Source organism: Anolis carolinensis, chromosome 2, assembly GCF_035594765.1.
Source record: "Anolis carolinensis isolate JA03-04 chromosome 2, rAnoCar3.1.pri, whole genome shotgun sequence".
Classification (NCBI taxonomy): domain Eukaryota; kingdom Metazoa; phylum Chordata; class Lepidosauria; order Squamata; family Dactyloidae; genus Anolis; species Anolis carolinensis.
Genome location: NC_085842.1, coordinates 181,239,715 through 181,266,675, shown reverse-complemented (window position 1 = coordinate 181,266,675; position 26,961 = coordinate 181,239,715). Strand labels below are relative to the sequence as shown.

The 26,961-nt window shown below is 44.8% G+C and overlaps 1 protein-coding gene across 1 annotated transcript; it reads left to right on the top strand.

Moving 5' to 3' along the window:
• The first annotated feature begins 1,946 nt into the window (after positions 1-1,946).
• Positions 1,947-26,681, top strand: LOC100564568 (protein bicaudal D homolog 2). The gene is made up of 9 exons (XM_003216875.4): positions 1,947-2,320; positions 9,038-9,280; positions 9,611-9,823; positions 12,625-12,777; positions 15,508-15,921; positions 17,946-18,695; positions 21,366-21,517; positions 23,389-23,590; positions 26,045-26,681. Exons 2-9 carry the CDS (start codon positions 9,068-9,070, stop codon positions 26,048-26,050), a joined length of 2,103 nt encoding a protein of 700 aa, XP_003216923.3. The 5' UTR covers positions 1,947-2,320; positions 9,038-9,067; the 3' UTR covers positions 26,051-26,681.
• The last annotated feature ends 280 nt before the right edge of the window (positions 26,682-26,961 follow it).

Below are 26,961 nucleotides of genomic sequence, written 5' to 3'. Positions count from 1 at the left end.
AATCTCGAGAAAATAGTGAAGAGACATCACACTGACAACGTAGGTCTGCATAGTTACAGCAATTGTATTCCCCGTAGTAACCTGGGGATGCGAGAGTTGGACCATAAGGAAGGCTGAGCGAAGGAAGATAGACACATTTGAACTGTGGTGTTGGAGGAAAATCCTGAGAGTGCCTTGGAGCACAAGAAGATCAAACCAGTCCATACTCCAGGAAATAAAGCCTGACTGCTCACTGGAGGGAAGGATTTTAAAGACAGAGATGAAGTACTTTGGCACATAATGAGAAGACAGGAAAGCTTGGAGAAGATAATGACACTGGGGAAAACGGAAGGAAAAAGGAAGAGGGCCCGACCAAGGGCTAGATAAATGAATGGATGGTATCCTTGAAGTGATTGGCTTGGCCATGAAGAAGCTGCTTATGGCGGCAATGGCTGACAGGGAGCTCTGGCGTGGGCTGGTCCATGAGGTCAAAAAAAGCCGGAGGTGACTGAATGAGTAAACACAAAATTAAAATTATTAATTTTGATCATCTGTGAGGCCTTGCTCTCGGTCCCGCCTGCCTCCCGCCTGCCTCGCAGCGCGACTAGCAGGGACAAGAGATGGGGCCTTCTCAGCGGTGGTCCCCCGGCTGTGGAACTCCCTCCCTAGCAATATTAGATCAGCCCCCTCCCTCCTGGCCTTCAGAAGGAAAGTAAAAACCTGGCTCTGGGATCAAGCTTTTGGATAATTGTGCAGTGCAATAATAGATGTGTAATATGTTTAATTACCATGGAACAGCTTCAGACTACAATTTTTGGATGGCATGATTTTAACTGAATGTAATGTTTTAAATGTCAATATGTATTTTTAATTTCCAAATATTTTATGCTACATTTTAAAGGCCCCAGGTTCAAACCCTGGGAGCGGCGTGAGCGGCCGCTGTTAGCTCCAGCTCCTGCCAACCTAGCAGTTCGAAAACATGCCAATGTGAGTAGATCAATAGGTACCGCTCCGGCGGGAAGGTAATGACACTCCATGCAGTCATGCCTGCCACATGAGGGGTCTACGGACAACGCCGGCCCTTTGGCTTAGAAATGGAGATGAGCACCAACCCCCAGAGTCTGTCATGACTGGACTTAACGTCAGGGGAAACCTTTACCTTTTACCTTATATTTTGTATGCGTTTTTAAGGCATTAAATGATTGCCATATGTAAGCCGCCTTGACTCCCCTTTGGGGTAGAGAACGGCGGAGTATAAATAGGGTAAATAAATAAATAAATAAAAATTATTCATGACCACAACTGACATCTTTGAAAAAACAAAGCCAAATTGCCAGCCTCTTTCTCTCAGGCAATGGGCCTAGCCTGAGAATTGAACGCATAGATACACCTATGCGTCAATTTCCTCTCATGTGAAGTGGGTTTTTTTCTTTCCTTTCGCCATTATTATTCCCATAACTACTTCTGAAAGCCACTAGACCCATTACTTCTTTTTTCTATCAAGCAATTGCTATTTTATAACTTGGCCTCCCTCACCTCACAGATTTTGGAGGGCGGGAGCACTTGCCAGTGGATAAACCCGTCGCAGAACTAAATTTCATTGGATTGCCTACATGTCAGTCAACCTCGACCCCGCCCCCTCTTGCAGACCGTTAGAAAGGTCTCTGAAGAAAGCCAATCAAGAGGCGTTTGTGACAAAAAGGGCGGGACGATACGTTTTTCCGTTAGTTGGGAGGCGGGGCCGTGTTGTCGAACATGGGGCGTGGCTTTCCCTGAAATCTAACCAAACAGGAGGCTGAAAGGGCGTGGCTTCGAGGAAGGGGTAACCTCAAGACTCTCCAGCCTATCAGCTCCGAGGCTAAGAGGGCTGTGAAAAAGCCCACCAATCAAAACGCCAAAACTCGGCCTCGGGTACCAGAGCTGGCCAATGAAAGAATTCACTACTCGCGCCATCAGCCATAATGGACAGGACAGTATCTCGTTTGGGCGCGCGAGGAATTTCAAACGCCAGGGGAAGAGGAGGAGGAGGAGGAAAGGGGAAACGGAGCGGCGCCTATAAAAGGGGAGGGGGGAGGCGCGAGGAGAGTGAATCATGCCTTGACGGCAGTGCCTAGCGCGGCCTGTCTCCTGACTTTAGCGTCGGGCGCCGGTGGAGTGAACTTGCATGAATGTTTTAAAAAAAGAGTGCGGCTTTAGACCCCGCCCGAACCAAAACCCGCGGCGCCTGTGGCTGGAAACCTAAGAATTGACTCCTCGCTCACTTTGGCAGAACTTTTCCGCCCTGTTCAATGAGCTGCTGCTATTGGAGAGGTTTGACCACGCCCCCTTTCCGAAGGGCAAGGTGAGGATCAGAGAATCGGTGCGGGGGGGGGGGGGGGGCATTATATGGTTGTGTGCAGGGAGGGGGAGCCGTTGTAAGAGTTAGGCAACTCCCCGGGGCAGGCATGGGCAAACTTCGGCTCTCCAGATGTTTTGGACTCCAATTCCCACAATTCCTATCAGTCGGTAGGAATTGTGGGAGTTGGAGTCCAAAACACCTGGAGGGCCAAAGTTTGCCCATGCCTTCCCCAAGGTCATGTAGCCTCTTATTTTAAAACCGAGATCTGTTACACTCAAAAAAGTTGCTGTAGGAGGTCATATTTTGACGAATGCCATTAACCTTTTTTTTCCCCAAGCTTTGGACCTCCTGGTGTTTTGGGTTTCAACTCCCAGAATTCCTGACCTACTGGTCAGGCTTTCAGGGGCTTCTGGGAGTTGAAGTCCCAAAACATTTGGAGGGCCACAGGTTGGGAAACACTGACCAAGAAGACTGCAGATGGCTTGCTGTGAGTTTTCTGGGCTGTATGGCCATGTTCCAGAAGTATTCTCTTCTGATGTTTCGCCAAGAGGTTGTGAGGTTTGTTGGAAACTATGCAAGTGGGGTTTCTATAGGGTGGGAGATATTTAACTGCAACACAGCTTTTGCACTTTTTTCTTTCACCTTGGTTATAAGGCTCCTCAGCTCCTCCTTGCTTTCAGCCATCAAAGTGGTATCATCTGCATATCTAAGGTTGTTTATATAATTATAATTACAATACATTATAGTAGCTATCTATGGGTTAATGCAGAGGTCCTCAAACTTTTTAAGTGGAGGGCCGATTTACAGTTCCTCAGACTGTTGGGGGGCCGGACTATGATGAAACAGTCCAAAATTGGGATTGTTGTTGTTGTGTGCCTTCAAGTCATTTCAGACTTAGGTCAACCCTAAGTCTAAAGTTTAAGACAGGGGCCAGGTAAATGACCATGGAGGGCTGTATCTGGCCCACAGGCCTTTGTTTGGGAACCCCTGATCTAGATGATCTCGTAAGACCATCTAGATCAGGGGTCCCCAAACTTTTTAAAGAGGGGGCCAGTTTACGGTCCCTCAGACCATTGGAGAGCCGGGCTATAGTAAAAAAAAAAAAAACTATGAACAAATTCCTATGCACACTGCACATATTTTATTTTGAAGTAAAAAAAAAATACGGGAACAAATACAGCCTTAATGTTAATAATAATAATAATAATAATAATAATAATAATAATAATAATAATAGGGTTGGAAGAGACCCCTTGGGCCATTTAGTCCAACCCTTTTCTGCCTTTGTTCACTAAAAGCACAAGCAAAGCACTCTTGACAGATGGCCACCCAGCCTCAATGTTAATAATAATAATAACAACAATAAAGAGGGTTGGAAGAGACCCCTTGGGTCATTTAGTCCAACCTCCTTCTGCCTTTGTGTACCAAAAGCACTAGCAAAACATCCCTTAATTATTAGTTATTAATTAAATAATAATTAAAATACCGTTATAAACAAGCAAAGATTTGGAAGGCACCAGGAGAGAGAGGAAGTGGGAAAGGCACGCACCTTTCCCTCCTCCCTCACCCTGTTCACACCTTCCTCCATGGCAGCGGGAAAGATGCGCTTTTTCTTCCTCCTTCTCACCGCACGCACCTTCCTCGGCAGAGGAGGAGGGAGCCGCTGCTGCAGGGGCCAGATAAATGGCTTTGATGGGCCGCATGTGGCCCCCAGGCCGTAGTTTGGGGACCCCTGGGTTAATGTATCCACATCTGACAAAATCTGTCAGCCCTAGGCATTTTCTAGGTCTGCCAACAGTATTCTATGGCATCTTGTAGCCAGGCATCCTTCATTTCAACTGAATTTAATATTGAGTTGCTGTGACTTTTCCGGGCTGTCTGGCCATGTTCTGACGTTTTGCCCACATCTATGGCAGGCATCCTCAGAGGTTTTGAGGTCTGTTGGAAACTCTTGTCTGTTTAAGGCAAGTGCAAATGTTGCAATTGGCCCCCTTGATTAGTGCTGAATGACTATGTGTGTTTACAGATACTACTAATACTTTTAGTAGTTCCACGTGGGAGTCCCACGTCTCTTCTAGCATATGACTATCCTTGTGAAAGTCATTGCTGTAGTACATTGATGTTTCCACAGCACTGTTGGGAATTGTGGGAGCTGAAGTCTAAAACATCCTCCAGGTGTTTTGGACTTCAGCTCCCACAATTCCCAACAGCTGATAAATTGGCTGGGATTTCTGAGAGTTGAAGTACAAAACACCTGGAGGATTAAAGTTTGCGAATTACTGCCATAGCAGATGAATTAGGCCAAGTTGCAGGGGAATTAATTTGGGCCCCATCTACACTGTCATGCAATGCAGTTTCAAATGCGGCTTTGGGAAATATAGTACTAAATGTGTAGAGTCAATGTGTTGTTGAAGGCTTTCATAGCCAGAATCACTAGGTTGCTGTGAGTTTTCCGGGCTGTATGGCCATGTTCCAGAAGCTTTATCTCCTGACGTTTCACCCATATCTATGACACGCATTCTCAGAGGTTGTGAGGTCTGTTGGAAATGTGGATTACAGGTGTATAATAATAGGCATACATACCACACTTCTAGTACCAAAAATATTTTGTTGTAACACACTGATATGCTGTATGCACATTCATCTTTGTATTCTTTCCACATAGCTGTGTTAACACCACACTTCCTGTCTGCTGTGTTTCCTGTAACTAATAAGTATAGCATTTGGTTCCTTGTACATCAGTACTCTTGGAACTGAACTAAGTTCTAAAAGTTCTGGGTTTGGTTAATACATCATTTCTAACTGCCTACCTTGTGAACCTGGTTGATGTTATGTATGTACTCGCCTGTACTACTTGTCCAGTTTTAAGGAAATAATTATAATTGTGGTTTTAAAAAACGATTGTGCAGAATGTATTCAAATAATCCAAAATTGCTCTAAGAGGAGGAAAAAAGGAAATAGTCAATAAGAAAAAATGCTTCGCCTTCCTTTTAATTCATAATTTGAGATTTCTGTGGTAGTTTTCATTGCCCATTCATAGTGATTTCCATATTGAACAATGTTGATTAGCGGATTGTTCCTATTTGGTCAGTCCTTTCCTTCCAAATGCTTTCATAAGTGACAATTTGTGTGCATAACTGTTATTTTCCATTCTCTAAATTTTAGAAGTAGACACAAAAGGAGGTCTCAATTCCTGTGCCAACATGTTGCTGTTAATTGTGGTGAAATTGCCCTGGACTTAGTATGACCCTGTGAATGAGAGACCTCCAGGTCACCGTGCTATCAACAGTCCTGCTCAGGTCTGCAGGCAGGGTCTTTTGCCTGTTAAAATGATTATACTTCAGATTTCACCCAAATGAGCAATGAAGACCATTTAGTCATGGCACAGACACTAGATCCTTTCTGTACTGTACTAGACACTCGTATTTCTGTGGGAGATTAATATTGTACCAGATCCTGTAGTTTATATTTTAGAGGAAAGAATTGTCAAAACTATCTCTGGTGAAACCCATGAGGTTGCCATAACTAAAGTAGCGATTGGAAGGCACATATGCACATGGAGGTATCACTGTGGAAACTTAAGCCTAACTTACATAAGCATGGATTAACTGCCTTGCGTTAGAAGTATCTCAGTGTGTTTACATCAACACACTGAAACATACTTTGTTGTACGTGCAATGGTAGTCTGAGTGCCATGTGGTTCATGAATCTATTGTGTGAGATGCATACATAGAAGAGGGCTTCTCATTAAAGGTGGCCCTTAGTTGTCAAACTCCCAATAGAGTCCTCTCAGTCCATATTAGACTTCAGAAAAAGAGTGTCTGTATCTCTAACTTAAATTACTGATAACAATTTATATTAACTTTTCTGCATTTACCTACCTTAGTAATTTTGGAGAATCATTGACTTTGTGGAACAAGAGCAACCTCTTTTTTCCCAAAGCCTTCCCTATAAGCAATTCTTAATTTTTAGTGAACTGCTGTTTACAAACATCAGTTGACCTGTTCTATTACGAAGTTGTTTTGTAAGCCTTTTGAGACTCTGAAGGGGCGGAGAACAGGAGATGCAACAGCAATGCTTCCAGTAGAAAACAGCCTGGAGGGAGGCAACTGATGAGTAAAAAAAAGTGGATCAGATGACTTGTCAAACTCTATGAAATCATTGATTTTTAAGAGAAAGGACATTTCTGTAAATTGCCAAAAGCAAATTGGGTACTTGTAAAATAACATGAATAATGTCATTTTAGAATGGAAGGAATGTCTATTTTCTTCCCCACTTGCTGCACTGAGCTCAGGGCAGCCACATGACATATAGTCACCCCTCATAGGCAAGACATTCACTGGCATTAGGGGTATAGGAGCCATGCAAAAGTGGGAAAACTTGACTATCCCCCTTTTTTTAATCTGAAGAAACATTCATACAATCTCCAGGTCCTCCAGCATGACTCTGTGATAATGGTCCATCGGAAGGTGCTTGTAGAGTAGCACTGGAAGACCTAAGCAATGCCTAGAGAGAGATCTTGGATACATCTGCACTGTAGAATTAATGCAAATTGATAGTACTTCAACTGCCATGGGCCAAGGCTATGGAAACCTTGTAGTTTTGCTAGGTCTTTCGTCTTTTTGCCAAAGAGTGCTGGTGCCTCATCAAACTGCACATCCCAGGGTTCTATAGCATTGAGCCAGTTAAAGTGGTGTCAAACTGAATTAATTCTAAAATGTAGATGCACTCTATATTAATCAAATCTATAAAAAAACAGAAAAATGGAGAGCAACTGAATATACGTGGTTCTTCTGTTGTATCCTCTTTGTAGCTCTTTGTCTTGATGACAGCTCTCGTACCTATTTGGAGAGAACTGTGGTTCTAGCAAGCACTGTTGGTGTTGGGTATACTCCACGTGTTGTAAGGGAAAGATGTTGTACACCTATCATTGCTTAACAAATGTATTAAATGAAGAAAAAGTAACTTGCTGTCTATTGAATATTTGGCCATGGGACTGACAGAAGCTGAAGTGCTGGCATCCCTTCTTTAAAAGTCAACTATTAAATGTATTCCTTTTCTTTAGACAACTGAGCATCGAGCAGTTCATTTCTTAAAAGGGCTGTGTATAGTGCTTGGTTCAAACAGAAAGTGTATGCTAAAAGCTTAGATATTCCAATTAATCTTTTATGCATCATGGCAGCATACTTAGAACAGTGGATTTGTCTCGGGGTTTTTTTGTGAACTTCTGGACTTGTCTTGTTTTTTTTTTTTTTGCTTCTGCACTGGAGAACACAAAACAAGAACTAGAATGATTTTTGTGTATTCTAGAACTGAGTTGATATAGATTTTCTACAGATTACTAGCTCAAGTGAAAAAATACATTTACCTTGCCTATAACTGGAAATGGGTACATGCTAAATATCAAAGAAATTTATGTTGTAGTCAGTACAACCAGCTAGTTAACCATCTTCATTGTTTTTTTCTGGGGACTCAGGCTATGCATGGAGGTATTTTCCATCAAGGCCAAAGTCTTCCAGAATATTTATTTTCAGTCACCTATTTGTGGCTGGGATGAGCATTATCTTAATTGCATATAATTTAAAAGTAATCTGAACTCATCTTTTATAGTTACATTATTGATCTTTCTTTTGGCACCTTTTGGACATCAATTGGTTTGCGCTGCTCTGATTAAGGGTGGGGTACCAATGTGTACTAGATGAAATGAAGGCTGTAATGTCTTAAAGAGTCCAAATAGACATCTGGCAGCTACTCCTGCATTATTTTTAAATCCTTATTTTTAAATGCTTATTGAAATAATAACTTACACTCTTCAATACTTTCCCAGATGCTTCTTGGAGCAATAACTTTTTGCCTAGCTGCAACAAGGGAAAGATCTAATTGTTGGGACAACACTGTTCCTTTGCTTGTATCTTCTTGAACTCTTTGCCTTTCCTGGTTTATGTACAAATGTTCTGAATGCTACCTCTTTTTGTCTTGAATCAAAGAACCAGTGTAGTGATTTGAGTATTGGGTTAAAAATCTGCAGACTAGGGTTTGAATCTTCACTCATCCATGAAACCTACTGAGTGACTTTCGGTGTGTTCCACACTCAACCTCAGAGGAATGCAATACCAAACTTTATGTGAACAAATCTTGTCAAGAAACACTGTGATAGGTTCACCTTAGGATCACAATAGGTCAGAAACAACTTGAAGGAACGCAACAACAACATACACTTTGAAACAGCATGGTAATCTGTTATTTTAGGACTGAGAATCCTTGGGTACAAATCCCATTTAACCTAGAAGTCACATAGGCCAGTCTCTCCAAGCGTAACTTACTTCATAGGATTCTTCTAAGGGCCATAGTAGAGAGGGAGGTCAGGTACCAAACCTAGCATTACTTACCAGGTAGGTAGGCTGCAAATATCACTTATTAAAATAGTGGGTCAACTCAAGGCAGGCCATGAATGCTTTATTTGATAAACCCACAAATGATTTTTATGTCTACCTGGTTGTGACTTTATATATTAGATGGGGCAATTTAGTTAGATTGGTTTTGCTTGAGCATAGTTATCCAAGTGGTGTGGTGCTTTTAGGATACCCCACAGATCAGTGGATGTGAGCAAGCTGTGCTGGATCTCCTTCAATTTGATTTTTACGATGGCTGCCTGACCAATGGGTAAAGCAGTCCTTGAGTGATGGTCCTCTCATCCTGACAGTTACCCTTGTTTCTCAGTATCCTATAGCAGTCTTGAAAAGGGACAGTATGCCAGCAGCCACCATGGCCCAGGATCCAGTGAAGCTGCAAGCAGAGGTGGAGCGTCTAGTGGCTGAGCTTCAGGAGGCAACGCAAGAAAAGGTACAGGCGGCACAATATGGGCTGGCAGTACTGGAAGAGAATGGTGAGCTCAAGCAGCGTTGTGGAGAGCTGGAAGGACAGCTGGAGGTGCTGCGCACAGAGCTATTGCACATGAAGGAGGTGAGGGGATAATTCACTTGCTGTGCTCTAGACTGGGTTTCCCTTAGCTCGGGGAGTGGGCAACTGTGCAAGGTGGTAGTTGGTAACAGTAGCATGTTCTGGATCACCAGATATAGAACATTGTGTCACTTCTGGTTGCCATTTTCAACCATATTCCAGCTACAACAAAAGCTTATGGTTGGGGGAACAATGTTTTTGTGGTATGATTTTCTATAGAAAAATATTCAGCAAGCTGTGTGGGACAATTTGAGAGACACATGTTGTCCACTTTCCTTGCCTGGGTCCTGGCTGTGCTGCTAGCCATAACCTGTCTCTTTTTCTATATCCCAGGCACTGGCAGAGTCACATAGCAATCACAAACGGGCAGCCGCTGATGGGGAGAGCCGAGAGGAGTGTCTGCTCCGAGAGACAGCTTTCAAAGAGGCCCGCTTGACTGAAACTATTGAGGAACTCCAGGGGGATGTGAAACACCTGAGGTCCCAGCTTGATACAGCGGGAACAGAAAATGAGCGCTTCGTTGTGGCTTTGCGAGACTTGAGGAAGGTGATGAGTCCCAAATTACAAAGCTTTGGAACTTCTGAACCTCCAGCATTGAAATCCAAACTTTATTTTTTGTTGTGTGCTTTCAAGTGGGTTCTTAAGGCAAATCATGGAATTTTCTTGACAAGATTTGTTTAGAAGAGGTCTCCTATTGCCCCCCTCTGAGGCTTAGAGAGTGACTGGCCTAAGGTCATCCAATGGGTTTCATGGCTAAGCAAGAATCTCCACAGTTGTAGCCAATGCTCAAACCATTACACCAAACTGGCGCCCTCTGTATAACTGGTACTATATTGTACTGAATCTTTGCCAGCCTGTGCCGAATGAATATATTCATATTGAACTGCTGGCTTTATTTTGCATAAGTCTGGTTTTGCCAGCTAGGAACCAGGAGGAGAAGCATAAGGTCATGAAGTTTTGGTTTTTGATTGTCCCGTACAGTCTTCATTTTGCCTTGACCTTTCACCAGCCACTATCTTATGTGTGTATGTGGTCAAGCTTACCTCTGTTGCTATTGAAGCTGAACACTTCTCCTTTTTAGTTTTTAAACATCAGTGAAACTTAGTTACCCAGGGTGCTAAACTTTTTACTTGAGAGCCAAGGATATTCAAAGACACTAATGTAGTGTTTTGTTGTTTCTTGCCTGCATGATATGTGCTGACCCTCCTATGTTGTTGGTGGTACAACACTTCTGCACTTCCCACTTCCAAGTAATGGTGGAAGGCCATTGCTATTTTGTGCAGTGACTTTGGAAACTTAGAAGGGCAGATGATTTGAAGCCCTTCCTTACTGTACTAAAGTACAGATACACTTTGCCTCTCATGCTGGGCCAGTGTGGTGTTTAGCCTTGGTTGTTAGCCAGCCAAAATATTAAGACATCTGTTAGGGATAGAGACATGAAAGGTGAGGGGAATGAATTGTGAGAGGTCCCCTTATTCAATTTTTGGTTGGAAAAATGGATTTATAAGTTAATGAGGTAGCTTCCTCCCTCTCTTCATTTTAGAATATAATTAAAAAACATATAAATGGGACTGGAGCAGGGAGGTAAATGTACCATAAAGTAAACTTATATTCTGAAAGATGTGCTCCATATGTTGTAATTATACAGCTAATTGCAATGCCCAGCATGTCTCACAATTGTCTATATTGTAGTATAGCATTATCAACATGTTTTTAACCAATGGTGTGTTGACTCTGTGCCAGGGGAAAGCAAGCAGAGGTCGTTCCTAGAGCATTTAGGTATACCAATGGGTTTGAGATATTCTCTGCGTTTACTCTTTTCAGTTGTACTCTGGTCCTTGATCTATTTACTCTTTTAGGATTTGGGACCAAGAAGCACTGAAATACAACCCAAAATGGAAGGTACAATAGTAATACAGCACATGGGTGCAGATGCCACTTATTATTTTATTATTATTATCATTATGTATACCCTGCCTTTCTCTCCATGGGGGACTCAAGGCAGCTAACACTCCACACTAGGCAAATTTAAAAGGTGCAATATAAAAGTTAAAAAGCAATTAAATAGTAGCAATGTGGTAAGAACAAATTAAAATGCAGTAAATATACTAAATAGCATTTAAAACTCATATTCCCCCCAATCCCACCAACAACAACCCCTGAATTTAAAAACAACAGTATCCCCTGAACTGATCTTCACAAACTTCTTCTTTAAAAGCCTGCCTGAATAAAAAGATTTTAGTCTGCCGCCAGAAGGACAGCAGGGAGGGGGCCATTCTGGCTTCCCTGGGAAAAAGGGAGTTTCAGAGTTGAGGGGCAGCCACGGAGAAGGAAGGCCCACTCTCATTCCCACCAACCGGGCTTGAGATGGGGATGGGACCAAGAGAAGGGCCTCTCCTGAAGGTCTCAGGGCCTGGGCAGGTTCGTACAAGGGGATGTAGTCGGCCAAATAGCCTGGACCTGAGCCATCTAGGACTTCAAAGGTCATAACCAGCACTTTGAATTGTGCCCGGAAAGAGACTGGCAGCCAATGGAGCTGCTGTGACAGGGGGATTGTCCGCTCCCTATAGTCAGTCCCGGTGAGCAATCTGACACTTTGGACCAGCTGAAGTTTCCGAGCACTCTTCAGAGGCAGCTCAACATAGAATGTGTTATAGTAATCCAGACAGGATGTAACTAAAGCATGGCCAGGAACGGGCGCAGTTGGTGCACAAGTTTTAATTGTGCAAAGGCCCTCCCATCCACCGCCAATATGTGGGCCTCCAGGTTCAGTGCTGAGTCCAGGAGGACCCCCAAACTGCGAACCCGTGTCTTCAGGGTGAGTGTAATTCCATCCAGCAGAAGCTAGATCCGTATTCCCTGATCTGCCTTCCAACTAACCAGGAGCACCTCTTTCTTGTCTGGATTAAATTTCGATTTGTTTGCCCTCATCCATTCCATTACTGATGACCACTGGTTTGGGGTCAGGACAGCTTTCTGGGCATTAGGTAGAAAGGAGTAGTAGAGTTGGGTGTCATCTGCATATAGGTGGCACCAAACTCCAAAACTCCAAACAACATCTCCCAGCAGTTTCATTTATAGAGTATTTCATGCAGTCTCCCAAAGATGGAACTGTAAAAGTGTGCAACAAATTTCTTAAGACCTTAAATTACTTATGGATGATACCATGGACAATCCTTTTTGCATGGTTTTCTTTTTTTTCTCCTCTGTTAAAGAAGTAAGTCAAAATAGCTTTGCTGTTGGAGTTGGATTTGTTCCTGCTCAAGGAAAAGTGTAGTGTTTCCTTGCCCTGTTCATCTTTGTGCTCAAGCAGTGTGCCTAATTTGTTAATCTCATTGTCTTTCTAGGAATGCCAAAACTTGGAATCAGAGAAGGCCCAGTTGCGGGAGGAGATGAAACAAGCCAAAACCAGGGAGCTTCATCAGCTTCAGGACTGTGCTGAGCTTGAGGAAGAGAACATTTCCCTGCAGAAGCAGGTCTCGGCACTTAGGAGCAGTCAGGTACTTGAAGCCCAAGCTCCATTGGGCATTAAACACTGACTCTCAGTGTATGTGTGTGATTTGTGCACATGTGTACTTGCCTGCTTTCCAGATACTGATTTGGTGATTTGGAGTGAAAACTGCCTGATCCAGTGTTCTGGGGTTACCTCTTTATATAGTCAGATATATTTTTGGCCTATGTCGATGCATCTCTGTTTTCATCTGCCTCTACTTCTTGTCTGGTCTATGTGTGTAGAGCAAGGCTTCTTAAACGTTGTCTACTCATGACACCTTTGGGCCTGACAACATTTACTGATTGTAACTCCAATATTTACAAGGCTTGCTAAACAGACTGATTTTTCTTTGTGGAGTACAGCTGGAGCATTTTCTGCAGAGTCCACTGTAAACACTGCATGTTATTGCTAGGAGATTTGTGTAAATGTCTACATGGTGTTCAGAAAGCTTTTATTGTTGCCAAATTTTTCACAACCCCAACATTGAGCTAAGGCAGTGGTTCTCAACCTGTAGGTCACCAGATGTCTTGGCCTTCAACTCCCAGAAATCCTAACAGCTGGTAAACTGGCTGGGATTTCTGGGAATTGTAGGCCAAAACACCTGGAGACCTACAAGTTGAGAACCACTGAACTAAGGGGACGAGATCCACAGTTAGAATCATAGCATCGTAAAGTTTGGAAGAGACCTCATGGGCCATCCAGTCCAACTCCCTGCAAGAAGCAAGAAAATTTCATTCAAAGCACCCCCGACAGATGGCCATCCAGCCTCTGCTTAAAAGCCTCCAAAGAAGGAGCCTCCACTGCAGAGAGTTCCACTGCCGAACAGCTCTCATAGTCAGGAAGTTCTTCCTGATGTTCAGGTGGAATAAGAAGCAGTGGTGTAGAGGAAGTATAATAAAAATGTAAATGCACAGAAATTGTCTTTCCTTTTTCGGATGTATTTTGGGCCAGTGAAGCAACACTGCTGTGGTTGGAGTAGGAGGAGACAAAGGGAAGTGAACTGAACTTGAGGATTAGTTGAACTACTTCCTATTGAACCTCAGCAGTCTTTATGGATTCAAGCAGCTGCTGGGGTTAGAAAAGCTTAAAGCTCCCTGGTGGACCCTTTACCTGTGTTAAGTTGTAGAGGAGGAGGTCATTAACATTACCTCCCTTCCTCACATGATATAGTCATGGAGTACAGGGAATAATGGGGCAGGCAAATACTTACCCTACAGTGTACATCAACCTCTATTTGAGCATAACTGCCTTATTTGTGTTTGAAAAACTGGATGGAATAATTGTGTATAGTGAATTTTTTCTGAAGGAATTGCTTTTCCACTAATCTGAAAAAATGGCTTCAGAATTCTTTTTTAAACTTCAGAGGGTTCATGGCATGCTTGTTTCAGAGTGTGGGGTTGGTGTGTATTTTGACTCCATTGATCCAAAGCAGACCATTTGTCTTTCTTCATAACTAATCCATCGCTCTCCCTCCTTCTGTCAACTAATATGTTTCTGTTGTCAATATTTCAGTGACATATGGAGAACCGAGGGGCACACTTCGTTCTTTTTAGCTTTTGTTTCTCTAAACCTGCTGCGCCCCTAGTGGCGCAGCGAGTTAAACCGCTGAGCTGCTGAACTTGCTGACTGAAAGGTCGGCGGTTCGAATCCGGGAGCGGGGTGAGTTCCCGGTGTTAGCCCCAGCTTCTGTCAACCTAGCAGTTCGAAAACATACAGATGTGAGTAGATCAATAGGTACCGCCCAGGTGGGAAGGTAACGGCGCTCCATGCAGTCATGCCGGCCACATGACCTTGAAGTTGTCTATGCACAACGCTGGCTCTTCGGCTTAGAAATTGAGATGAGCACCAACCCCTAGAATCGGACACGATTAGACTTTATGTCGGGGGGGGGGGAACCTTTACCTTCTCTAAATTTGGGGTTTTCTGTATTTTTAAAGTAATGTTGCATATCCAGGGAGTTTACTAAGTATACAGTAATCCTGCTTTGTCTATTTCATTGATAAGTTCAAGACTAGCATAACTTGGAATTCACGAGTGTGCATGTCTCTTTTGTTAGAGTACAATATAGAATAAAAACATGCAAGGCAAAAAAGGGTCAACTCTAGATAAAATAACAAACTATTTCAGTCTCAAGTACAGCGGCAGCAACGCACATTTGGTCATGACTATTAAGATCACTGAGCTAAAATAACTTACCTTGGTGCTAAAAATGGGCCTGGCAGTGGCTCTTAAGACAACCAAGCCAGAATCCTTTATTGCATTGTGCTAGCCTAACAGTCTAGTGTGTACTTGACTGTTTTATATATTTATTTACAAGTTTGACAATAGTTATGGAGGCAAGGAGGTAAACACCACTGCTAGTGAAAGTGGTGGAGGAAAGGACTTTGCATTTTGAAGGTGCTTGCTGCTTCAGCACAATTGACTGCTTTGTCCATGTCATAGACGTTTTCCTTCTGCTGCTTAAATTTACTGTAGTAGACTACCAGGATTGTGGTCCATGTTCTACAGCTCTAAGGCTATTTTATATGTCTGTTCAACATTTTTGAACAGACAAAAACAGATGTGGAACAGCAGCATTTAAAGAACATTAGAGGTTTTTGCAAGTTTTTGGGTGAAGAAGGAATGCATAATCAGTGAGATGGTGTGTGCACCATGTTATGCTTGAAGCTTACAGTGGAATACTGGGAGGCAGGGCTTGAGAAAAGAGGCCAACCTGTCTCCACTGTCTCATCCCAAGGTGGAGTTTGAAAGTGTCAAGCGCGCATTGAGCTGCCGAGAGGAAGAACTGGTGTTGGCTGGTACCCAACTGCTGGAATTGGGTCGTCTCAGGGACCTGGCGGAGCACCAGCTTCAGGAGGCCCTAGAGGCTCTGCAGGTGGAACGGGAGCAAAAGCAGGAACTGCGTCGGGAGCTTGCCATCTATGCAGGAGGACGTCGTGATTCGCTAACCAGCTTGCAGGCCAACCTGGAAGAGTTTAACCACAGTCATGTGGAGTGTGAAGAGCAAGACAGTGGCTTTGCCACTGGCAACAGTGTAGGAGGCATGGCTTCCACACCCCAAAGCATCCGGCCTGCTCCTGGACTTGTGGCCGACCTCTTCAGTGAGCTTAGCTTGGCAGAGATTCACAAATTGCAGCAGCAGTTGTTACAGGTAAAGTAAGATGGTCCCTGTAATGCATGAAGAGTCCTAGTCAACAGGAAGAGGTTGTGTTCTGAAAGGAGATGATCAGCAAATCAGTAGCATTCTTGCTTTCCTAGTGCCAGATTATTGGCCCTGATTGAATCGGTGTACCCTTGTTCTTCCTTTTCTTGACAGTGTTGATAATTCAATCTAATAGAAGATTAAACAACCTACAGCAGGTAGAAGGGAACCTATAGCCTTCTAGATGTTTCTAGAATCTAATTTGCATTGGCCCACCATGGATAGAGGTCAAGTGTAGTTCATGATCTGGAGGGCCTGATGTTCCTCCACCCTAACTATAGGACTGCTCACCATGTATATCTTGTGTCATAGACAGAAAATTGCAGACATTAAGAAGCAGATGACAAACTAAAAGTGGGATATAGTCCTGTGAAGTCTAAAAGTGGATTCTAGTCTACAAGGCTTAAAATGTCACAGAATTTTCTTTGGGAGAGGGGACTGGAGATAGGGACAGCTAAGAAAAGCCCTGGGAGCGAGAGATTGGAGTTTTGCTTTTATGCTATTGGTTCCCACACTGTGCCCAAAGAGCTATTCTGGCGGTGAGTTGCTGGGTTGCTAAAGGAGCTGCTCCTGGGTATCTCGTGCCTGTGCAGGGATGGCTTTCTTGAGGGGTCGGATGGGGGTGGGGGTCAAGGCGGTATGCATGTGCCATCGTTCTCAGTTTGAACTGGGAGAGACTGTCACCTTCAGGGCTAACGGCAGGAAGCCGCTTGAGTTATTCCAAGCAGCCAGCCACACATCCTGCTCAGCTGGTGTCATGTTTTGCTCTGCCCTGACCCCAACCCCCACCTCCACCAAGCTGCTGCTCTGCAGAGCAGATTAGTTCAACCTTTGGCCAAACCAGTTCTCTTGGAGGAACAGGTTTGGGGACTATGCTGCCCTTGAAAACTATTGAAGAACCCAGTTGAAATCTTCATCTGTGTTGAATGGGTTCCTCACTGTCTCTCCTCTCCATTATTTCCAGTTTACCAACACTTCCAGATTACTAGAGAGTCCAACTTGCTATCCAGTCATCATAGTGCCTGCTGAAATATCTACTTTTAGATTGCTTCTGGCCGGCTGCAGCCTGGCTGCCCTTGTTCCCTGGCAAAAGCAAATCTCTGGCTGAGAATCAAAACTGAAAAAGCTTTTTGAATGTGTGTTAACAGCTGATTTTTGAAAGCCCAGATGGAAACTTGGCACCTGGCGGTGGCAGGCACAGTGAAAAGAACTTTTCCATGCTTTTCCATCTTGGTCACTGAAAAGATGACAGAGCTTAAGAATGGAACCAAGTGGTCTCACAAAACTGAGCTGGGTTTACAAAGCCAGTGCTCTCTGTTACTTAAGCTTGGGGTGCTTGCACATTAAAAGAGTTCTTGTAAGCTGCAAGACCTGAGCAGAGCTGTTGAGGAGACGGTGACTTGGAGGTCTCTCATTCGTCGGGTTGCCATAAGTTAAAGTTGACTTGATGGATGTTAATAACAAACATAAATATATTCATAGTTTTATTGTTGAAGTGATGATATTAGCCACCTAGTGTGTCTTTTTTTTGGAAATTGACAACAAAAATGTAATAAAGTACTTTGGTATTACAATTCTGTTGATATGGATCAGGGATGTGTTACGTGTATCTGTCTAGATGCTGATCAATTGTAGCTCCCATTAAACCCAACCAGGATGGCCATACATTCCTTGTTCCTGCTAGATACAAAATTGGATGTGCACATACTGTCTCAAAGTAACTATTAATTTCCCCAAATCTGAGGCTTAAACAATGACTAGAACAGTGGTTCTCAAGCTGTGGATCCCCAGGTGTTTTGACTTACAATTCCCAGAAATCCCAGCCAATTTACCAGCTGTTAGGATTTCTGGGTGTTGAAGAGAAGACAAAAGATCTGGTGACCCACAGCTTTAGAACCACTGGACTAGAATTTCCCATGGCTTGCTCTTACACAACTGAGCCCTGAAATCATCCGCTTCCTTTGTGCTTACAGGCAGAAAATGAGAAGGCCTCACTAGCTTCAGACCTGCAGGATCTCAAGAAGGAGCTGGCCAGCACCAAGGAGACTTTGACCCATCAGCAACTAGACCAGTCTCTGAATACTGGTCCTCATGATAGTGGGGGGGTCGGTATGTCCCTCAGTGAGCTGGAGCAGTGCCATGAGGAGCTGGAGAAGGCCCAATTGGCAGTCCGGCAGGAGAGGGCAGCAGCCACCCAACTGGAAACAGAGTTGCGAGTGGCAAGAAGGATGACCCGAGAGTGCCAGTCGCGGTTGGCTCAGGCCCAGGAGGAGCTCCTGGGTTTTTCTGAGGAAATGGCTGCACTGTACCATCATGTCTGTGCCTGCCACAGCATTACCCCTCGTCGTGTGGTGTTGGACTATTACCGGGAAGGCCGTGGAGCTTGGAATTTGTGTAGGAGGCGGTCCTCTAGAAAGTCTCTGTTGACGGAAATGGAGACAAGTAGCAGCGGGGACCAGTCACCCGCCAGCAGCAGCCCTGGCTCTCCCTGCGGGTTGGAGCCTCTCAATGTGGCCAACCTGACAGTGGTGCTGCGAGAGCAGCTGGGCCATCTGCAGGTGGCATTGTCCCTGGCTCACCAGCAGAGCCCCATGGGCCATAGGGCTGAGCTGGAGCGCGACAAGGAGGTCCTGGTGGAGGAGGTGCTGAAGCTGAAGTCACTGCTAAGTACCAAACGCGAGCAGATTGCCACCCTGCGCACAGTGCTCAAGGCCAACAAACAGGTCAGTATCGGGCAAGTGGGGTGGGAAGACTAGTTCAGAGCTTCCTCCAGCCTAAAGAGATTCAGAGCTCAGAACAGTTTTTGGGCTATGCTTCTAGAAGCCTATAGCCAACAATACAGTATTATGGGAGGATTATGGGAAGCTGTGGTTTGGTTTGAAAGTTGCTTTTGTTGTTGCCAGGATATTTTCAACAGTTTGTATCCAGTGTAATTTCTCTTTTCTGTTTGTTTTCCCCAGCAATGTATTGTCACACCTCCACATTTACTGGGGTTAGGGGCACTGGAACCCTGTGAACATGAAAAGCAGCAAATTGCTATTATATTACCCGAGAGAAAACCTTTCTAGGAATTTCTAGGTGTTCCAATATGATTCTGTGGTCAACTTCTGCTAGAAATTGGCTATAGAGCAGAGCTTTCCAAACTGCATGTCAGGACAATGACAAAAATCTTGCAAACTTATGTTATTGTCATACAAATCATGTATTTAAAAAACAAATGAAAGGTTGTCGTCTGGTATGTTGTGTCCCCATACATTTTGCTGTTACAATCTATGTAGATGTCTGTACCTCTTAGAAGGGGTCTGTTTAACTTCCGTTTTGCTAGTAAAACTGAATTACTGCATCGCAAAATGATGCAGGTCTAAAAGGTGTGTCCCCACATGAAACATTTGGAAAACTTTAGTTTTCCCTAGAGATTCCTAGGGAGACCATTTTTTAATCAAATCAGTAAATAATCAAATCTGAAAAAGTCAAAACTGCAAATGTGGAAGGATGACTGTAAGTGAAACAGAGAGACTGAAATTCTATTCAGTCTCAGATTCCTACACTGGTTTGTTAAGTAAACTTGGAAATCATATGTATCACATTTGGTAAAGGTGTTGCATTTCCTCCACATGCTCAGTTTACTGTTAGATTAAAGAAGTGAGTGAAAAGTTGCAGAAAGAGACGTGAGCTTTGTGTGGTACTTGGCCCTTATCCCCTCTAAAAGCCTTTGCCTCTATGAGAAGTGGGCACAGTAGTTTGAGGGCTGTTTGTGGGTTCAGATAACTTTTGATATTTGGGGGACATTTTGGTTGTTTCCAATTGATAGATAGATAGATTTGAGAGAGTGAAGGGGAATAGTCCTGAAAAGCATTTCACGCAACCTCCCTCACAGTTTAGCCTGAAGTAGATTTTTTTCTAGCTGGAATTTTTTTCATTGACTTTAGAGTTTTGAGGTGTTCGGGGAACTTGAGATGGGCAAGGACATCCCCAAGGGTTGACTATGGGACCCCCCTTAGCCAAGTGATAGAAATGCTCCACCAAGCAAAATAGTTTGTGACTTGTGTGAAGAATATAATACTCCAGTATACACATACAAATGTTTATATACATACATACATACATGTACATATATGTACATATGTATAGTGAGTTTTCTTCTGCTCATGACAAAGAGCACGGAGACACACATGACAGAAAATCTTCAGCTAGAAGAAAAGTGATTCTGCCCTCCTCTCATCCATCGCATGTCCTCCATGCCTGTGACTTCAGCAGGAATTGTTCAGAGAGGCTGTAAAGCGCCAATTCTCTGTTTGTGGTATGAGTTCCCTAAGTATCTGCCCATGCCATTGAAAGCATATTTATTTAGTCTTTGCTGCCCCTCTGAAAAGTATAAATATGACTAGGGCAGCTTTGAATGGAGTTCACAGGAAGCAGGACAACACCACATTGTGTGCTTCTACATAGCCTTGAAATATGATGTGACATGTTAGAGCTCACATTCTTCAACACATTCCCCTGCCTCATATATTCTATTTTAATGATTTAACAGCTGCTTGTCAGTGCCCTCTTTTCTATTTGCACCCTCCTTGCTTTGGATCTATGCGTCTCTGTTCTCATATTTTGTACCATTACAGTAGTTCCTTTGCTTTTGGGCAGCTCCCAGGGCACAGATCTTGCCCATTCTGGGCTTAGAAGGAAAAGCAAAATAAATTCACTCTTTTGGATCTGGCCTTATAGTTCAATGCTCAAGTTTCAAAATACAACCTTGTTTTTAAAATGCCTTTGGTTGCCTAATGAGACTTGGTTGCTATTGGACCATCATCTTCGGCTGCCTAACATTCAAGTTCTGGGGTAGGAATTCGGTGGCCATTGAGATGTTGAGTAGCAACTCCCAGTATTCCTCACATTGCCTTTGGTGGCTAAGAAGGCTGGGAGTTGCAGACCATTCAAGAACATCTTGAAAACTCCACTGTTTCCACCTCTGTAGCAGCTGAAGCAATCATGAGAGTGCAGTTCTTGAGGAGACATAAATGCATCTCATCTTTGAATGGAGGGGACATAAGGTCCCATGATAAAGTGGTTGTGAATGCTGACCTACAACTTAAGACAGCTTCTTAAGGGTGTCTTGCTGATCAGCTGGTAGTTATAGCTGCTGGTAGTTATAGCTGCCTTTTGAATACAGCCCACCTCACCCTGGTATCTTCTAGATGTATTGGACTACAGTTCCATAATCCCACAGCTAACTATGCCAGAGTGATCTGGAACATGTGCATATAGTAGAGGAGGAAGGTGTGTGTATGTATGGGTGCATGTCCACTTTTCCTGGTGTTTCTTACAATTGTGCTTTATGGAAGTGGGAGGAATACCAACATACGTGTTGGTTGAGTCATAATGTCCTTCTCTTACAGACAGCAGAGGCAGCCATCTCCAATCTCAAAGGCCAATATGAAGGCGAGAAGATTTTGGTGTCGGAGACCATGGTCAAGTTGCGTCACGAGCTCAGAGCGCTAAAAGAGGATGCTGCTACTTTCTGTTCCCTACGTGCCATGTTTGCCAGCAGGTGAAGAGTTGTGTGTGTGTATGTCTATGTATTAAGGGAAGGAATGAGGGCAGTTGAGGAGGCAAGCGATAAATCAGTGTTGTTTTACAGCTATCAGCATCACAGAACTGCTGCTGTCAGGTTAGGAGGACCAAATATTTATTACTGCATTAAAAAAAACATTTTACACTATCTTTTATCCAGTTCAAATTACAAACAACATACAACAATATACAGTACATTTCCCATACTCATAGAATCAGCACTTGCAGTTTCATAGTTACCGTATAGTTGCTCTGGATAATGTAGCAAAGAGGTTGTTCATGTTAATGTAATGTATTCTTGTCTGTGGTAACGTTAGAAATGTGTCCACCAAAGATATGGGGGTCGTACTGTATATATAATAAATTCATAATTAATAATACAGTTGGTAAAAGAAAGAAATTATATACGTTGCACAGGCAGGAAATAGAAATGTGTTCTGAAACCCTTTCTAGATTTGCACCTGCATTGCAACATGAGTAATCATGGGCTACAGCCCATGTTACATATGTAGCAATCTCTTATATTACAGCCCAGTTTTTTGATGTACAGTAGAGTCTCGCTTATCCAGCATAAACGGGCCGGCAGAATGTTGGAAAAGCGAAAATGTTGGATAATAAGGAGGGATTAAGTAAAAGGTATTAAACATCTAAAATTACATTATTTTACAAATTAAGCACCAAAACATCATGTTTTACAACATATCGACAGAAAAAGCAGTTCAATACATTGTAACGTTATGTAGTAATTACTGTATTTATAAATTTAGCACCAAAACATCGCAATATATTGAAAACATTGACTACAAAAATATTGACTACTAAAAGGCAAACTGCGTTGGATAATATAGAATGTTGGATAAGCGAAGGTTGGATAAGCGAGACTCTACTGTATCATAATACAGTAGAGTCTTGCTTATCCAACCTTCGCTTATCGCTGCATCCTTTATACGTGATGAAGTAGTCTGTGGTCTATATAATCTCATAGTATAATAGAATTCTTGGTCTTTAAGGTGCCATGAGACTCTTTGTTCTTTTGCTGCAACAGACCAGCAGGGCTACCCCTTTAGAAATTAAGCAAGTGTTTAGTCTGACACTGAAAAAATGGTGATGCATGTCTCATATGAGCTTGTTTAAGGAGAGCTTTGCCAAGGTTTGCAAAGCTCTCTCTGTTGTAGTTGCATAGTCTTCTTCCTCCAGATATGTTGAACTGCAGCTTTGTTAGCTGGATATGGACTTAAGAAAATTGGTATTCCAACACACATGGATGATAACATTTAGTAATTGCCATGTTTTATGCAATCTAAATACGCTCTGGCTGTGGCGCAGGCTGCAGAGCAGCTGCAGTGAATCACTGCAATGAATCACTCTGACCAGGAGGTCATGAGTTCGAGGCCCACTCGGAGCCTATGTTTGTCTGTCTTTGTTCTATGTTAAAAGGCATTGAATGTTTGCCTATATGTGTAATGTGATCCGCCCTGAGTCCCCTTCAGGGTGAGAAGGGCAGAATATAAATGCTGTAAATAAATAAGTTTCTTCACATAACCTGCCATGAACATTGAGCAAGCTCTTCACAATATTAAGGTTCATGTCCTGAAAAATCTTACTCTGCTGTATTGTTGTTTAGTATATATACTTTCAAATATGCTTTTGCAATACCAAGGACTAGAAACCTTCCTTTATCATTGTATTGGATCTCTGCTTTACTTAAAGAATCAAGACATCAGTGCCAAACAGGACATTTTGAGCTGTTTCTGACACATGAAGGGACCTGTGACATTGGCAAGGGAATTGAGGGACAGTCCTGTGTTTGTCATGAACTGGAATCCACCAGCATCCTTTTATCCCCAGGTGTGATCAATATGTGAGCCAGCTAGATGAAATGCAGCGGCAGCTAGCAGCTGCTGAGGATGAGAAGAAGACTCTGAGCTCTCTATTGCGCATGGCCATTCAGCAGAAACTAGCACTCACACAGCGGCTGGAAACCCTTGAGAACCCGATGGAAGGATCCCGGATCAGTAGGAGGGCTCTCAGACCAGCCAAAGGCAGTGCGGTAAGAAAAATGGGGAACATTGAGTTGTGGTGTGGACAGGAAAGGGTGAACTGGAGGTACCAAAATCATAAGTTTAGTACAGTTGTAACATTGCTCAGTTGTCTCAGTGGTAATGGGAATGGTCTTAGAGGTCCACCAGGGCCGGCCGGAGATATTTTTTTATGTAAAGCGGGGGTGCTGAAAAGCGCCCCCGCCACCGGCGCCCTGGCCCCGCCCAGCGTGCCCTGGCCCCGCCTCCCACGCTGCGTGGGAGGCGGGGCCAGGGCGAATAGTGAGGGGGCGGGGCCAGAGTTGGCCCCCCCCCGTGCCCTGGCCCCGCCTCCCACGCAGCGTGGGAGGCGGGGCCAGGGCACGCTGGGCGGGGGGGCGGGGCCAGAGTTGGCCCCGCCTCCCACGCTACCCCCGCTCGCCCGTCTGGCCTTTTGTAGCAGGCCAGACTCAGTCTGGCCTGCTACACAAGGCCAGACGGGCGAGCGGGGGTAACGTGGGAGGCGGGGCCAGCTCTGACGCCGCTCCCCCCCCCCCCCCCCGCCCAGCGTGCCTTGGCCCTGCCTCCCACGCAACGTGGGAGGCGGGGCCAGGGCACGCTGGGCGGGGGGGCGGCGTCAGAGCTGGCCCCGCCTCCCACGTTACCCCCGCTCGCCCGTCTGGCCTTGTGTAGCAGGCCAGACTTAGCGGAGGTTTCTCCAGGCCGCGATTGCGGCCTGGAGGAACCTCCGCTAAGTCTGGCCTGCTACACAAGGCCAGACGGGCGAGCGGGGGTAACGTGGGAGGCGGGGCCAGCTCTGACGCCGCTCCCCCCCCCCCGCCCAGCGTGCCTTGGCCCTGCCTCCCACGCAGCGTGGGAGGCGGGGCCAGGGCACGCTGGGCGGGGGGGGCGGCGTCAGAGCTGGCCCCGCCTCCCACGTTACCCCCGCTCGCCCGTCTGGCCTTGTGTAGCAGGCCAGACTTAGCGGAGGTTCCTCCAGGCCGCAATCGCGGCCTGGAGAAACCTCCGCTGAGTCTGGCCTGCTAGAAAAGGCCAGACGGGCGAGCGGGAGTAGCGTGGGAGGCGGGGCCAGCTCTGACGCCGCTCCCCCCCCCCGCCCAGCGTGCCTTGGCCCCGCCTCCCACGCTGCGTGGGAGGCAGGGCCAAGGCACGCTGGGCGGGGGGGGGGGGAGCGGCGTCAGAGCTGGCCCCGCCTCCCACGCTACTCCCGCTCGCCCGTCTGGCCTTTTCTAGCAGGCCAGACGGGCCAGGGCGCACTGGGCGGGAGGCGGGGCACCGTCAGGGCGGTGCCCCGCCTCCCGCCCAGCCTGACGGCGCCCCCCCGGGCCTGCGCCCGAGGCGGCGGCGTCAGCTGCCGCATGAGTGGGGCCGGCCCTGAGGTCCACATGCATTTTGTTCTGTTCTTCCCCTATTTGATAGGATTCCCCTCTCCCCTTTCAGCTTTGGAACTGACAAAGGCCAGTGTTTATGTTAAGGGCAGATAAGTTAAGAGCAAGCTACATTTTGCAGCTACATTTTGGTGGTGCAGTGGGACCACATGCATTTTACTTCTCCTTCCTTTCACTAGACACACAAAGTGATTATTTCTGGGCATCTTATTAACGCTATGATTCCAGTTTAACTGGTATGGTATCCTCAGATTTGCAGACTAGGGAGAAGCATTTAGGCTTCTCATTTGGAAAAGCTAGACTACCTCCCAAAACTACAAATCCCAGGATGAAACCATGGCAGCTGAAGTGGAATTAGAGCACTTTATTTTGTAGTGGTAAAGGGACGAGGTTGCTTTCACCAACCAACCTCTAGCTCTTTTGAAGTACCTCCAGTGAATCCCACTTGCATTTCTCAGATGACTACTATATTTTCCCATCTTTGACCCAAGCTAATATCAACATCGGCTGTCTTTCTCATATTTTGGGTCAGAGAGGAACAGTCACAAATCATGAGTAAAGGAAGGAGTAGTAACATTTAGCGTACAGAAGACTGGAGAGGGAAATTGGGAGAGAGAAAAGAGAAGTAAAAGTTCCAAGATGACTATTGTCGAAGGCTTTCATGGCTGGAATTACTGAGTTGCTACGAGTCTTTCGGGCTGTATGGCCGTATTCCAGAAGCTTTCTCTTCTGACGTTTCGCCCACATCTGTGGCAGGCATCCTCAGAGGTTGTGAGGTACCTCACATGGCCATACAGCCCAAAAGACTCACAGCAATCTAGGATGACTTTTGAGAAAAACAAGCTTCTCTTGCAGTCATAGAATGCATGCCACCCTCAAAAGTGTGAATATGCCACCTTCTTCATACACTCATTAGACAGCTATAAGCTTCAGCTCTGCAACATGGAGAAAACAGTGCTAGACAATGTATATAGTTCTGTCTACACAGTTAAAATGCTGTAGAAATGCTAAGTAAAATAAGGAAATTCAGAGTAACTAGAGGCCCTTTTATGCATATTTGTGTGCCTCTCTTTCCAGAGATGAGATGACTGCATCCACTGCAGGATTTCCATGCAATTGTGATATAGTCCATTGTGCTGAAAGAACTCTGAAGAACAGGGAAAATGCAGCACCTGCATATCACAACCAGTGAAGCTGGACCCCTTGTATTAGGAGAGAGGCTGTAGCCAAAGCTCAATTCCTTCCCTGCTGTGCCTTAAGATTTCTGTTTCCATCTGTGTGTGTGTGTCCTGATTTGCCTCTGGTGCTGTGTTTTCTAAGCACCTCTAATACTGTGCCTTTTGTTAGTTCTAATGTTAGTGGTGCAGATGACGAGGATCTACTACTTTCTTTGTTTCGATTGGCTGAAAGAAGTTGGGTGATCCTGCCTCCCCCAACCCTTAGTTTCCTGAACCCGTTGCACGCATTCAGGCCAACTCTTCCCTGCCTTTCTCCTTCCTCTCATCCCTCCCCCCACCCTTGTCCCCACTTCTGATTTTGCACACAGTGAGTAACTAACCTCAGGCTTCAAAGGTTGAGAGAAGAAGAAAAACTAGCTCCATATGATTGTGTGGTGTCTTGTGAGAGATGTCATGAAAAAAAAGCAATTTTGATTGTTGCCTGGGGCTAGGTAGTCCCTGGTTATTTGAAACAAATAAATAATGGCTTTCCTGAATCACTTGTCTTCTTTTTATTTCATTTTTCCCTGCTTAAAAATGGTGGTTTAATTGTTTTCATTTACTTAGAATGGCAACCAACAGTTTTCTAAATGCAAGTTGTATCCTTTTTTCTTTTTTTCTTTCTTTTTTTTTTGTGTCAGGAGCAACCGAAGTTGCTTCTGGAGTGAGAGAATTGGCCGTCTGCAAGGATGTTGCCCAGGGGATGCCCGGATGTTTTTACCATCTTTGTGGGAGGCTTCTCTCATGTCCCCGCATGGAGCTGGAGCTGATAGAGGG